The 15846-nt window shown below is 38.7% G+C and overlaps 1 protein-coding gene across 2 annotated transcripts; it reads right to left on the reverse strand.

The window, feature by feature from the left end:
* Positions 1–289: 289 nt before the first annotated feature.
* RBM46 (RNA binding motif protein 46) lies at positions 290–14571 on the reverse strand. 2 transcript variants are annotated; one of them, XM_038135595.1, is made up of 7 exons: positions 14335–14455; positions 12980–13075; positions 11922–12083; positions 7871–8338; positions 5881–6663; positions 2349–2408; positions 290–979 (listed from the first exon to the last, which is right to left on the reverse strand). In XM_038135595.1, exons 3-7 carry the CDS (start codon positions 12070–12072, stop codon positions 954–956), a joined length of 1488 nt encoding a protein of 495 aa, XP_037991523.1. In that variant the 5' UTR covers positions 12073–12083; positions 12980–13075; positions 14335–14455; the 3' UTR covers positions 290–953. The 2 variants fall into 2 exon arrangements, with proteins under 2 accessions (XP_037991523.1, XP_037991522.1); XM_038135594.1 differs by lacking the exon at positions 12980–13075 and having other exon boundaries at positions 14335–14571.
* Between the last annotated feature and the right edge of the window lie 1275 nt (positions 14572–15846).

A 15846-nucleotide genomic window follows, 5' to 3' on the forward strand; every position in this document is an offset into this window, starting at 1 on the left:
CTCACTCAAAATGAATTACATATATCTGATTTTAAAAATCAAAAACTATTTTCAGTTTAATGCTAAACAATGTTTTTTAAGAAGAACACGGCCTGATTAGAAAGTGAGCAAGCTGCTGTTCCGCATGGCTACCACAGGCAAGCACAGGTGCTGGTTTCAAGGGACAGCCTGGATAAAAGTAAGGCCTTTCTGAATACGAAAGCACACGTTTGTCCCAACAGGGAGGTGCTAACAACAGGAAACACAACCTAGTGAGCTGTACATAAAAGCACATGTAATCTGTATCTGTCAAGATTTTTTTTTGCCTGTTTTTGTCTCCAAGAATTAACTAAGGTATTGAACCTCAGTGTTATGACTACAGCAATGTAGCCTGATGGTTCATTCACGTAAAGTCCTTCGAAATACCAGTTTTCCATTGCTGTACTGCTAGATCAGAAGCAAAGATTTTATTGGACATGTTCTTCCTATTAAATTTTGCATCAAGTTAATGGAAGCAAACTTGCAGATGGTATTTAAGTCTCGTATTATGCATGTTTATGATTGCTAGAACGGCGTTCACTCTTTTGCTGGTGGGATTTTTTAATATTTGTTTAAGATTTATTACATACAATAGAAGCTGAAAAAATTCTGTGTGAAAATACAAGAATAGGAATTGTGGCAAATTGTTTCAACACTAAATATAAATTACTGTTGTATAGACTATTACAGGTAATAAAAATCTTTTAAACAAATTATATTTTAAAACCCAAATTTAATCAAACTAACCAAAACAATTTAACATTCAATTTCACTAATCTTTAAATTGAAATGCTTAATACACACACTTTGAAGAATTATTCATCAATAAACATGGAATGTGAATTTCCAGTAATTATGTATCAGTGGGGTGTTCTTTTTCTTTTCATTACAAGATCCAAAGCAATAAATTCCAAACTCCTCTTCTTCAGGGATATTCAAACCAAGTAGGGTGTACAGTTGGCTGTGGAAAGAGAGGGGGAGGAAAGAGACTTCAATTTCAGCAAACATACTACATTATCAATTTCAAGATGGACTTAACTATTAAGATAATGGTGTAATGAAAGCATTCACAGTCTTATACCAATGCTGTGCTCTTCTCCTCTCCTCTGCAGCACTAACACTAACTCAAAATAATTAAGAAACTGTTTAGTCAAATGCTCAAAGGGGTTTTTTTCCTGAGAGCCTTACAGTTTTAAGAGACCCCATTCTTCAGTACTGAATGCATTTTCTCATCATATATATACACACACACAACTTTTAACTGAACTTCAAAATAATAACCCTTTGTTTCACCTTCACTGAATGCAAAATATTAATGCAGACAACCCTCAAGTGCATATCAGGTCATTGCTCTGAGCTGTATTATCTACATACGTTATACATGGATCATAGCAGCAGTCATTCATATTGCATATTTACCACTTTAGACCAGTCTACATCAACCAAGTACCAAGTTCTGCCTGATGTACACTGCAGAGGCAAAAACCAACCTCATTGTGAGCATCAGTGGAGTAGGAAAAAACATGTTAATTATATCTTGTTTTGAAGTGACTGTCTCTATGGAAGGCAGACAAGTTTATTTCACAGATAAATAAAGTCCAGTGTTGTTGTATCTGTCTAACTTACTCTTCTCCAAGTTCTCTTACATAGACCAAGATTTACAAAATCTCTGTTCCCTATCCGTTATTAGCAGCCAAAAAATAACTGAACCTTTGGGAAATGTTCTGAGTGCCTGAGATTAGAAGCTTCCAGCAGTAAAGTTAACACAGAGCATGGATTTAATGCCATTTTCAAACTGCCTTGTGAGCTTTCAAAAATCATTCTCATGGCACTCCAAAAAAAAAAGAGGGAGGCCTCAGAAGTAACAGATATACACACTTAAATTCATCCACAATAGCATATTAAAAAAAAAAAAAATCAGAGGAGACAATAGTCTCTTTTACATGAAACTGAGTAGCCAAAAAATAGTCCTCCAAGCATCCAGAGTAGAAATAGCTCCTACTTCTGTACATAAAGTTAAACCCAAGCAGGAAAGGCAAATAATTAAGAAATGACTGAAAAATTACTCAGAGTCATTTTAGAAATAAAAACCATAACCTTCTTTGTGCTGCACAGCCAATGAGAACATCCGACTGTGTGATCCATCAGCAGGTCCAGGAGAGGTATGGTCTCCTTTGGAAAAAGCAACAGAGAATCCCTACAAGCCACCTTAGAGCTGTGTCTGTGAGTTCAGTACAACTTCTCTAACAAAGAGTGCAAACAGTGCAGCTAAGACAATGTCACTGAGAGGGGAAAAAGCCACAACAAACAATCCTGAGAGGCTTACTCACCTTTACTATCCCACCATGCTGCATTCAGGGACAGCAATGTTATATATGCTTGCTCAGGGGCTGTAAGAAAAACCATTATGTGTAAGTCATCTGATAAGTATTTCAGTTCTAAATTCATACTGTTAAAAAACTTCTTATACTACATTCTGAGCCTTTCTAAAGATCACAAAAAACCTCCAAACCATCAATTACCACTAATCATCTGTATTTGCTAAACAAAGCCAGCAACTTCTGTATGTTTTCAAACATCCAACAATTTGTGGCTGTTGATTGTTCCAAGAGCAATATAATTAACTTTGATAAAGCAAACCAAGGCAATGTTTAAGTAAAGAAAATTCCTACAACAAAACATGAAAACCATCTCACTTGACCTTTAGGTTTGATGTCCAAAATCTAGAAGAGCAATCTGGAGATACATTTGTTCTGAGACACAGATGCTAAACACAGACTCTTGAACTAGCTTATAAAAATTTTATCCATGACTTGTAAATTGCTACTGCATGCAGTATTTAATACGTTTAAACAAGGGAATTCATGGTAGTAAGATACAATGCCTGCTCCACCTATTTAAGTACCATTTACTATAAAATTTATATGAGGGGAACTGGAAGGAAACTATTATTTATGTACTATAGTTAGTTATTAAAAGGCTTTTCCTTGAAGATTTATCAGTGTATTTTTCTTATAAATACTTTAAAATATTCTACCTAGAAAGATAATTTCATAAATTGTGTCTCAGGGAGACGCAGCATGAAATAGCACATATGAAAGTGCAAAGAACACCCTATAGTGGAATACCCATTTAAAACCTGGCTGAAACTCCCATTTTACCCCATCACCCTTAAGTCAAACTCAGTAGGGAATTTCCCAAGACTCAGCCTTTGCTATAGACAGTGTTATCTTAAGGACGAGAAATAGGTAATGGTAGAAGTATTAATTCTTCTACAGGACATTCAGGTGTTTCCCTATTTCCTTCCCTATCTCCTCACTGCTCCCTCTGACAACATTCACCTTCTGAAATTTCAACATATAGCTCTGCTCCCTCTCTCAGAAATGGACACCCAGACATGTGATTCTCACACATTTAGCCAAGCCTGAGTGTTTTCACTCCCTTGATGTGTTGGTGACTTATCTAGTAACATTAACATATAGCTTAATAATCTTTCCCTGACAGCATAGTTTTCTGTGTTTTCTAAAAACCATCATTTTCAAAATATTCAGGTGACACCAAGTGGTTAGTTGTTGTACTGCTATCTGCTCAGGACTGCTGGGTACCAGTACTATATAAACTTGTGTAAAAACCAAGTATTCTGTAATGTGTGAAAGGAAATACAGAAATACATACCACAGCAACAACAACAACAACAAAACAAACAAACCAAAAAAAGCCAGAATGCCTTGAGATTATTAATCAAAGCAGCCCTTTCTCATTTACTTACCTTAGAACAGCTATATGCTTTAAAAAGAAAAATAACAGCAAAACCCAACCTGTACACATCATCAAAAATTAAGTGGCCAAAATTAAGGTTCCTGTACGAGAAGTTACTTACCAGAAAGAATTAGTCCCTATGTCATGTCATCTTTGTGTACTCATGTTTATAGTTAAGTTGCTTCCAAGAAACACACTCAGAATTTTCTCAAATCTTTGCTAGTTATCAAAAAAACAACCCCAGACAAAACCCCCAAACCCCAAAGAAAAACCACAATCCATACATCCATCAGCAGCATCAGCATCATTCAACACTTCCATGAGAAGGAAGGACTCTGTCACATCTAGCAAATCGTCTTTATCTGTAGATATTTCTTTCAACAGAGAATATATATTGAACTGGAAAAGACACAACTTCTTTAGATTAGATAGGGAAAATAAATTGTACTTTTACACTCCCTAGGGCTATGTTTCAGCATCACAACAATGCCAACATCAAAAAGGGGTTTTTTAATCAATATGAAAGATGTTTATCTTTCAAAAGTCAGCCTTGTACGTTTGCTTCAAATCAGAGCTCTGTATGCTCTTTGCAGGCCCAAATCCTCACAAACCAGAATGCACAGAGACCATCAAAAGAAAAAAAAAAGTGTCATTCAAAGATAACAAGGCAGCATTACCAGCACTAGGCCATAGGTAGACAGCTGTAAAAAGCAAACCTGGTATTTGGGAACTCTGCTAAATACCAATTCACATTAACTGTGATAGTATGGCACAATCAAGTGCTAAAAAGCTTCAGAATACTATTAATTTTAATCCATTTTAAAACATTTTCCCTACAGCATTTGTAATTATAACTGAGGAGATAAAAATCTCAACACAGACTTTCTTCATTTTTTTAAAATAGTCTGCATTCAGGATTTGCCCACAGCTGTGAATAATTACTCTTAATCTAACTTTAATTGTTCCCTTGATTCTTTCCCAGAGAAGTACAGGAGAGAAAATAACTTTAGGTAATGAAAGAAGCAAACTGGGCAGGTACATATGGTCAAGCACAAAACCTGCAACTGTCTTTATTCTTCTTTTAAGAAGAGCCTTACACCACTATTTTGAATTTAGTACCCTTTTTATGTTTGTGTTTGGATTACATGGGCTATAAAGGTGTGGGCCTAATTTTCCTAGCTAGAAAAATATGGAAACAGACACTCAAGTAGTCAAATGCTGTGTGTACAAAACCAGACACAGATACTTAGCCATTTGTTATTCAAAATCACTTTGGCCATCTGAAAGCATCACCTTCTAGAGGTGTCCGACTAATGTAAACCAAGCACAGGACTGCTGAAGTGGACACAATGTATACGGCTTTGTGCTTCCTTGAAGACCTTTTGGCCATGCCAAATCCAAACCCAAGAAGAAAGAATGTAAGCAAGAAAAAAAGCTTGTTTACATTTTAGTCATGCATTGCAAAAAAAAGGGCATCAGTCAAGCCTGAAGTAAGTCTGCTATGAACTCATCCAAAGGAGAAACCTCACCACAGCCTACATACATCTCAAGAGACTTGAAGAACAAGTGCTAAGTAGCAGTATTAGGAAGAATGGCAACACTATTTTAACAGTGTACTGCAATCATTTTTCCAATTCCGCAAAATTAGAAGAGGTGAGGGAAAAAACCCAAAGGAAAAAAAAAATCCCACCCCCCGCCCAATTTTATAATATAAAAACTTTCCTCTTCTGGTAGTTGCATACTGATTTTTAAAAAATGCAACATATATAAATGAAGATGCTAGAACACAGACTTTCAAATAAATTTTCAGCACTGTAATCATCTCACAGATGACCTTAAACCTAAGTTACTTACATGTCATCTAATTCTTCCTTATACATCATTCCAGTAGATAAATGTAAGCAAAAATTACCCTGGCATTGGACTGTTTAGACACTTACAGTGTTTTCTCAGTGCTCTCATCTAATGGTCCAGACTCATGTGACACAAGAACCAAGTCTTTTGTAGACTACTTTACACAAAACAAACGTGCACCAAGAACCATTCAAAAGTAACTTTTCTAGCTCCAGTTCTTCATAGATATTCAAAAATGTTTATGCTTACCTAGATGTAAAAGTGTGAACTGCGCTGCCAATTCCTTTGCATCTTCTACTGTTGTACAGAGTTTTTCTGGCATGAAATAACTCTGGGAATCATCTGCAATACTAGAAATAAGCACCTTGTACACCAAGAGTATTTTCCCATCCTGACTTGTGGTTGAATACAAGCAGTATTCTGGTGGTGCCCAGCTATTTTTATGGCAAAAATAATCCAGATGCATTACTGCAGAACTGAAGTGACTCAGCTTTAAAGAATACATGCTAATTGGAGTAAGCTTTATTCCTGGAAAAATGGGATATGTACTTCTTTCAACTTCAGGAGGGCTTGGACTGTGCTGACCATTCAGGCGAACTGAAAGACTTGCTGGTTTCCCCAAGGATTTTTGAGTAGCATCTTCTTTGTTAGGAAACCCTAAGAGGTTTTCAGAACTGGGACTTATCTGACCATTAAAATGTTGCTTCCAAGAACTTTCTTTGTTAACTGGCTTTGCCAGTGTTACCTCAATGCTGGCTCCATCAATGCACTTTCCATTCATTATAGACATAGCAGCAACTGCATCTTCACGGTGGAAAAAATGAACAAAAGCATAGTCCCTCAACTTCTTTACACGTTCAACTACTCCTGGCTTGAATTTGTTAAATTCAGCTTTAATTTTGTCCTCTGTAGTAGATATCATTAAATTTCTCACATACAATACTTTGACTCTCTGCATAGTTTCTTCATCAACTACTTTCTCGGGATCTGCCCAGTCTACTTGAATAGTATGACCCCAGGGCTGGAACGTTCCTACAGCAAAGAAGCATTATATAAATAAGAAACATGCAAAGGAAAGCAGAATCATTCTTATCACCTTTATATAAATAAGAAACATGCAAAGGAAAGCAGAATCATTCTTATCACCTATCTCTACAAAAAGAAAATGCGATGCATGCCACTAGAAACTGGGTTTTGTTGCCTACATCTACTAAATTTACCTGAAATTGTTAAAGTAAATGAGACTCTGCAAAAGTGACAAGTGCTCTATTACCTTTGGGTTCATTAAGCATCATAAGCTGTCAAAACAAAAGACTTTGTGGCATGCACATAGAGACACACAAAAGGAGACGAAAGTAATGTATTTAAAAAGCTACTAAACACAGCCTCTTCAATAATACCACCACTTCAAAAAGCATGGGCAACACCTGGAACTAGTAATCTCAATGTACAGCTTCAGCACAGCCCTTACTCTATGTTGCAGCAGATGCCAGAACTCAAACTAAAAGAAAAAAACCAAACCTGCTTTGTTACTCATGTCAACCCATCATTTCACACATCATACTGGTTTAGTTTCCATTCAGTGATCTGGAGGTATTTCACCCACCACTTTGCAGATATTTATATAAAATATACCTATTACATGTTGAATATATTACATATTATTACAAGTATTATATTGATACTTATTATATAATTGATATTTTGTATATTGTACATACTTTTGCATATTTTTTCTTTCAAAGTTCTTTTCTAATAAAATATTGAAGACCTACCTTTTTTTTTAAATATGAAACATTCGTGTATTTCACAGTGATGAAAATAAAATTACTCATGACAACCCACAGAAAATACAAGGCACATTCAAGGCATTTTGCTTTCTAAGCTAACTTTTAAGAGAATTTGAATGCAGAGCCTTGTGCACGTAAATGAAAACTGAATGTGTGCCCATGCAAATACATATTGGCATAAATACCTAAATTACATAAAACTGATGTCTATTTTTTAATTGTCAGAACTACCTAAATTACAGCTTCCTAAAAAAATAAGTCAAAAAACCCCCCACAACTACAGAACATAAAAAATAAAAATCACCCTTAGCCAAAAGGCAATACTGCAGTTTTGTAACTCTCAAAACACCTTACAGAATGGAAAACAGAAATGATCCACCATCTCATCCCCCACAATATGGAAATAGATACTCTCCATAAAAACTCAGTTTAATTACAAACAGTTTTACCTGGGATCAGTCGTCTTCTAGCCATTGCAGCTGCTCTGTGAGATTCATATTCTACAAAGGCAAAGCCACGATTTTTAGTTTTGTCAGTGGCATTTGGATAAACAATGACATCCACCACTCCTTCTGTAACTTTTTTCATTTCATTCAGTATTTCTTCTTTCTTCTTATCTTTAGGAATTGCTCCAATAAACAATCTGCAGTTGTCCAAGCTTACGCAGACACCAATAAACTTCCCTGGACGAATTTCATAATTATTAAGAATCTTGATGGCCAGCTGGGCTTCCTCTTTAGTGGTGTACATCACAAAAGCATAGCCTCGGTTCTCACCACTGAATTCCATCATCAGTCTGAGCTCATAGATCTTCCCGGCTCTCTCGAAAACAGGAACTAGCTCATCTTCATACATATCACGAGGAATCTTACCCACAAAAACTTCACAGCCACGAGGTGGTGGAGGACCTTCCCAACCTTGAAATAAATTGTCCAACAGCAATCTTAGTACAAATGCACATTTCTGCCACATCCAGTTTGAATGTGGGAATTATATATTTTTGGTCTCAGCGGAAAACTAGCACATTTTATTATGTCTTATTTCTTTTATGTTTAAATTTTAAAAAATGCCAGAAACCCATAGTTTGCATTTCTTTCAATTCCATCTTCTAGGCTTTTTTCCAATGGAATCTGTATGACAACACACTGAAACTGTTCATCCAAAACACTGACAGGCTTACCAAGAGTCTCTATTTCAATCATTTTATGCTTCTTACAATTTTATTTCAGTTATTAATAAAACTGATAAACCTAAGAAAGATACCTAGGTAAGAACTTTGGTTTTACTTTCTACCACAATGCTTTAAAGTTACAAAATGTTTCTCTGCACTTCTTGCCCCCATATTTTTATAAATTTCACGAAGGTCCCCAGTGCAGAACTTTTTTTCTTCCTTGACATTATTCAACAAGTCCAAACATTTTGCTTCCACCTTCACTCATCCAATAAAACTGGACTCTCTAAGAAAAAAAGAGCCAAACTTTCTGCAACAGCCAAAAAGATGGAACACTTTTACTCTATAAACAGACCACAGTTTTCACAGGCAGCAGTGGATGATAGGAAAAAAGGCAGCAAAATAATTTTCCACAGAACAAGTCAGTCTTTGGTTGACATCCCAAAGCTGCAGAACATCTATGCTCCTCTCCTTAAGCCAAGGACATTTAAACATTCCTTCATATCTCTGCCATATATACTGAAAGATATGTTCAACAGATAATGTAATAGTGTACTTATGCATTTCATATTATGGAGTTACAGTCTTCAAATGCACCACTCCATTTGCCCAAAATAATAAAAAAATAATTTTAAAAGGTTTGTTTGGCTTTGTTTCTTTTTTTAGATTAGACTAACAAGTCAGAAGGTTCAAAGGCAGACATTCAAATCATGACTAAAAGCTTTTTCTAAAGGTTTTGATGAGGAAGGTTTTCTACAGGAGAAAAAGCAAGGAGTACAAAGATGGTAGAAAAAACTAACACAAAACTTAAATACTAGTATGAAATGACAAAGCATCAGGCAAGGTGAAGAAAAAATTACTCTTGACAAGTTAAGACAAGAAGATAATTAAATAATGTACTTCAGATTGAAGTTCAGAATAAATTGTATTTAGATGATTTTGTAATTAACACTTTTCCCTTAATGCATTGTCAGAGAGCCTGTAATTTACTTTTGAAAAAAATTAACAGAATTGAAAGATTTTTGCCTTCTCACAAAATCGTTTTTCATCTATAAACTGTACAGAAAGAACTACATGGCACACAGGGAAGCTACCAAAGCATCAGAACTGACGTGCATTTTGGAGTCACACTGCCAAGACTTAACTAGGAAAAAGCTTGGCACAGCATTCCACATTTTTATCATTTTCACCTTTATAAACATCTCTGACCACTTCAGCTGAGGTCTGACTGGACATGGCAGCTAACACCATTTGCAGGCTAGTGCTGCCATCACTCATACCATGGCAGTCCCTTCCCACATAAAAACAAAAAACCAACTGTACACCATTTAGGAGCTCCAAAGACAAAGGCAACTGCACACCTCAGTAGAGGAAAAAAAATGTGCAGGAATAATGAAATTAAACAACAATCTTTATTTATTTATTAACTAGATAAACTTTCATCATCCTTCTCAGCCCAGTAACTGACTGAACAGTGATTCTCAATAAGCAAAAGCCACTCACCACACAAACCACCCCCCTTCTAATTTTAAAGCTGCATACTAACCCAGCAGCACAGCACATTACTGCCAACTGGAATTAGCCTCCTGACTAAAGAAAACTGCTCTGCGCCACATTTGCCAATGAGGGACATGTACTTAGCAGAGCAAACATGGAAAGTTAGTCAAAAGCATTCCACAAGCAGCTGACAGAGCTTCCTTGACCAGGTACCTGATTCACTGCTGGATGACAGAAAATGGGACTCCTATTTTTGCAGCAGCTCAATCAACATTAGACATAATCCTCCCACTGTTAGTGTCCATGCTGTCCTAAACTTCCATGTAATCCTAATGACTCACATGCCTAGTGACATCACTGAGCCCACTGCTTAGATGGCAGCAGACATAAAACTATGAAAATTCACTTTATTTTTTTTTAAGCGCTGTACAGATAATTTTTCACAAGTGGCATACACTAAACAAGACCTGTGGCAGGTAAAAACCTGTACATTTTTAGGGCAATTTTCAGCCACATCTGCTGAGAACGAGCTGACAGTGAGGTTATCCTTTGACAGCAATACAAGCTTATAGAAATCACATCTTAAACAAGGAAAATTCAAAGTAAAACCCTTCATTTATAAAGATACCGTAATTTCCTAATCTCAAACACTTAAGCCTCACCTGGCCTACAGCCATTTATAGTAACTCAGAGTAATTGCCAACTTAAAAAAAAAAAAGCATTTTCAATGTCCTATGCAAATACATGAAGATTTGAAGATATATAGCTAATGTCAATACACAGACTGATGGAAGAGATACTTTGTCAAACCCATCTAGTTTCAGAAAATATTAATAAAATTAACTTTGCTAAACAAACACACTTGATACCATCTAATGCTCTAATTAAAACACATTATTAAGTAAAAGATGTCATTATTAATTAAAATATGTATAGAAATATAAGAACAGGCTGCAGTTAGTGATGTCCTGCAGTTCTTTTTCCTGTGCCATTCTCAAGAGTTTCACAGGGCTTCCTTTTGCTATTTTATATAGGCTTAGTGAAAGTACGGACAAAATGTAAGACAGAAAAACTTCCAGAGCAATAATTTTGATGCAGCTCTAGCTTAAACTCCATACAGCAATGAGTAAATAAAGTTAAAGCTCATGAGCATAACTTATAAAGACACAGGATCACAGGCCACAAGTGAGAATGAACTGAAAGAGCAGCACAACAAATTTTCCTTCTTTCTGCTTGTCTAAGTGCATAATCTGATGTAGAAAGAAGAGCTACTGTATTCCATGTCATATAACCAGGCTTAGTAGCAAAATTCTTGTACACTGCTGATGTCAGCAACACTGGAAAAATTATACAAAATAAAAGAAATATTTTGTCGTCAACTCTGAAACAAAATGAGTTCATCTTCACTGGTGCTCTCTCAAAGAACAACAGCTCAAAGAAAAAATGCTTTGGCCAATGCAAGTGGTAAGGTGTAAGAGAAGACACTAAGTAGGTTAGGCCTCTGTCCCCAACTTGTTTTTCCCTTCTGTGTCCCTAAATGTTTTGAAGCATGTTCTCAGGCCTATGGAACACAGCTGGCTTCGTGAACTCCCCATCTGTTGTGCTACCTGTGAATTTCAGGCAGTTTTAAAGGTGTGATTTTTAAGTCCACCAAAAGCAAACTTTCCACAGTCTAGCTCAAGAGATCTTAAATTGCTGGAAACTGTGAAGCACATCAGGACCCTCCCCATACATGTCGTATTTCTTAGACTGTTTCCTTAAGCTTCTACTACTGGTCACTGTCAAGATAACATGAGGATACACCAATTTTCAGTCTCAAAAGAAATGCTTACCTGGTGGAGGACCACCAAATTTTCTTTGCCCATTTTGCTGAACCATGCTGTATCCAGTCTTCTCCATTAGGGCAAGTAAAGCTGCCCCATTTTGAGCACCACTTCGGATCTTGCCGCATCCATTTGCTGCAGCTTTATTCTCCTCATGCATATCTGCAACAGCTTCAACAGAATATCGCAAATATTCCAGTTCAGCAAATTCTAAGTTGTTATGTGCATACAGAAGCTACCAAAATACAGAAAAACCACTCAGGCTCTACTTGCCTATTTACTGCAACTTTGTTTAGCATGAAGCTTCAATCCTACATCCAGCCACTATCACCTGTGTCCTTGCTTTCAGACCATTGTTCTGTAGCTGGGATAATCTGGAACTTTTCCCAGCTACAGAAATTGGTAATGCAATAGATTATTACGTGATCTACACTCAAACTCTCTTAAGTGCTATCGCGGCTAGCACAACGTAAGTAGCACAACTATTTTTAAGCATGCTGCCCTTCAAGTAGAAGAATGAATTCTTTCATAAACCATGTCATCCCAGTTGTGTAAGGGACCAATAAGCTACTCCAGGTGACAAGTTCCATTTTCTAATTACTACATTTTATAAAAGGCCAACTATTTCAAAACTGTATTTTAGTACTAAAACACTAGAGGAACACCTTAGGTCCATGCCCAGTTACTATAAAGAAGTCAAAGAACTCATGAACATAAATAATTTTGTTAATAATAATATAAAATAACATTAGGCAGAACAGCCTGGCAAAACTAAAGGTTTGAAATAATCCCACCTCTGCGATCTCTATTTTCATGGCTTTATCCATTTTCACAATTTCAGAAACTAAACCTTATCGATATGGTTGCTGAAATATCTCCTATTTCTCTGGCATGCCAAGATCTCACCCAACAGCTTTAGGTTTCTGTCACCCAGGTGATGAAAAACAACCACACCACTTGGCAGTTACCAATTTTACTAGTCAAGCCAATAAAAAAATCTCAAGTCACATTTTCTTTCATTGCCTCTTTTTCCTTCTGCAATTTATTTATTCTTTTCCCAAAATTACCTGCCCTCAGGTCTGCTTAGGCAAGCAATCTTTTTCATCACTTCAATCCTTTGTCCAAATGCCATTTCCAAGTGCTATGCCACTTCTCGAGAAATGCTGTCCAAAAATCATCACCAGAAAAATAAAGCTACCACTGTTTGTTCTTCAGTGCCCCTTACATTTTCAGCTTTCTTCATTTTCAGGCTCAGGCTCCAAAAGACAATATCCTGAGACTTCAACAGTTTACTTTTTGTAAGAAAAACATTTTAAAACAGCTTAAAGTTCACACAAACATTTCTTGGCAACCCACTACTACTTCCTTAACAAAACTGAAGTTTTTAAATATATTGCAGACCAAATTTATGGAGTGATGAAGTGCCTGTTCCCTACTACATTTATGGATATTATACAATGATATTACTACTGAGAGATGGGGCGGCAGCTTATCCCCCCCATCCTACCCGAGCTTTATCATTTCAAATGTGCTTTGAATCAGTGTCATTACTATTTCTAAGTGCATTTTTTTTTTCACAACAGCCTTCACACGACAGACCCCACAAATCCTTCAATCAGAATAGTGTTAGCAGTGATTTTTTGCCCCACTAGGAAAAAAAGACTTTTGGTGGGGATTTATTTTTTTGTCTTTTCCTCCAGCCAGTATTCACTTTGGGGCAGGAATCCATGCAAGCAACCATTCTCAAGGAGTTTAAACTGTATCTGTGACAGGGCCAAACTAAAAAAGCCAAATTTTAACAGAACTCCCAGCTTCATCAAAATGAGATTCCAGAAAGCAGCTGGGCAAAGCACAAAAAAAAAAAAAAAAAAAATCCCCCACAGGCACGAGCGAAAACAGCACGGCTCCCATCTGCTGGAAATGGTGTCCCATCTCCTTTCAGCAAGTGAATTACATTTACTGTGTTTCACAGCCTACAAGCTGCACAGTGATTCCATAATTAGAAAATCTTTCAGCAGCTTCAGGCCCAACAAGGTATGGAGACGACAACGAAGCTGGAGCGAGGGAGAGGCAAACTGATTTTCCCTTTGTCGTCGTTACCTGTAAGGGCAGCAAGCGGGCACCAGACTGGCACCGCGGGAGCTCAAAGGGGCGAAGCGGACCTGAGGAGCTGCAACAGGCCCAGGCAGAAGCAAGCCAGCCTCGGGCACGCCCCGGACACAAAGGCCACGGACGCGAGGAGGCACGGCTGCATGTGGGACAGTAAGGGAAGACAATAAACTCAACACCCCCCCACACACACACTCCCCCGCCCCGGTTCTCTCTGCGCTACTCCCTCCGACTCGCACTTTCTCCACACCGCTTCATCCCTCATCGCGCTGCCTCCGCCTTTACCCACGGCACGGCAAAGACCCGAACCCACCACTATCGCCAGGCAGACGAGGCCAGGGCATGACTCCCCGCTGTCCCGTCGGGAGCCGAACGCCACAGAGCGCCGCCCAGCCGCCGGCGCTGTCACCGCCTCATGCGCCCGGCCCCGCGGGCACGCATGGGGTTTCCCTCTCTCTCAACCCGCCCGGCCAATCAGCGGGCGCGGAGGGCGGGCACGGATACAATTGACAGGCGGCGCCAGCCAATAGCAGCGGGGCAAACGTGCCCGGCACGCGAGAGCTCTTTAAAGCGGGCGACGGTTGGGCGAGGGGGGACGTGCCCGGCGCGCGCGCGCCTCAGCCGCCGCTGGAGCCGTTGGGACGGCGCGCGCTGCTCCCGCCCTCAGGGCGTGCGCGCGGCGCCGCCGCCTCAGCGCCCCGGCGTTCCATTCCCGCTGCATGGCAAATGGGTGGCGTTCCATTCCCGCTGCATGGCAAATGGGTGCCGGTGCGTGAGCCCCCCCTTGCCGGTTTCAGAAACGGGCTGGTTTATCTTTTTTTTTGCGTCCTGAGGCTTTTTTCTGCTCCGAAGCGTCATATTTTGGCCTTTAGGATGTGATCTGGCATGCACTCGTTCTTTAGGGAGTGTTTAGTCTTGTTCAGGTCCGTGTTGACAAGTAATACCAAAGTGAAGTATCACTGAATCAAAAAGGTCTCTAAAAAAAGCCAGATCTAGCCCAAGACCCAACACCATCATGTCCACTAGACCGTGGCACTAAGTGCTGCATTCCGTCTTACACAGGGATGGTGTTGATCACCTCCCTGGACATTCCATTCCAATATTTGATCACCCCTTCTGTGAAGAAATCCAACCTAAACCTCCCCTGGGTGCTGCTCAAGGCTACGTTCTCTTGTCCTGTCTCTGGTTGCCTGGGAGAAGACATGTCTGGTTTCGGTCCCTGTTGGCTCAGTTAATGTTTCCGTCTCTTAGAAATGAGCCCCATGAGCTCCACAACAACTGCAGCCACTCCAAGCCAGCTGGGTTGGAGGCTCTGCAGTTGTGGCCCTGCCCTTGAGCTCCCACCACAACTCCTTAGGGCTCACGTAGCAAGGCACACATCAAGTGTACCAGGGTTAATACGGTTTGAGGGATTAGCTTGCAAGTTCTTCAAGTTGTTATCATAATGTTGTGGCCCGTTTCCCCCATCTAGCAAATTAGAGTCTTTCAAAACCAATTAGAGTCTTTCAAAACCAATATGCTTTCACCAAAAACTTCTCCCCTTCCCTTTTCCTAAGGTTTACATGTTCAACTGCACTTAGTAATAAGGCAGAGAATGCCTGAAATTTTACCTTCAGGACATGTAAATTCATCTTTATTATTAAGATGTTCCAGAGCTTTTAGCAAGCTCACTTTAAATCTGTACTGCCACAGTATTTCCACATTGTCATGTCTGACATTTAGTCATTTGAGTTAGCTTTTTTTTCAAAGAGAATGCATGTTGTGCTTTTATTATAATGGCATGTTACACTCTTGGTGTAATTTAGAGATGGTATGTCTCCATTTA

Source organism: Motacilla alba, chromosome 4 (assembly GCF_015832195.1).
Source record: "Motacilla alba alba isolate MOTALB_02 chromosome 4, Motacilla_alba_V1.0_pri, whole genome shotgun sequence".
Lineage (NCBI taxonomy): Eukaryota > Metazoa > Chordata > Aves > Passeriformes > Motacillidae > Motacilla > Motacilla alba.

What these genes read in the sequence shown, in the direction of transcription:
- RBM46 (XM_038135594.1), bottom strand. Translation starts at nt 14,365, where the DNA reads ATGCCCTGGCCTCGTCTGCCTGGCGATAGTG. An exon ending in TCGTCTGCCTGGCGATAGTG is followed by an intron (nt 12,084 to 14,334) that starts GTGGGTTCGGGT and finishes ATTCTGTTGAAG; the next exon opens with CTGTTGCAGATATGCATGAG. An exon ending in GTTCACACTTTTACATCTAG is followed by an intron (nt 2,409 to 5,880) that starts GTAAGCATAAAC and finishes TTTTTCTTACAG; the next exon opens with CCCCTGAGCAAGCATATATA.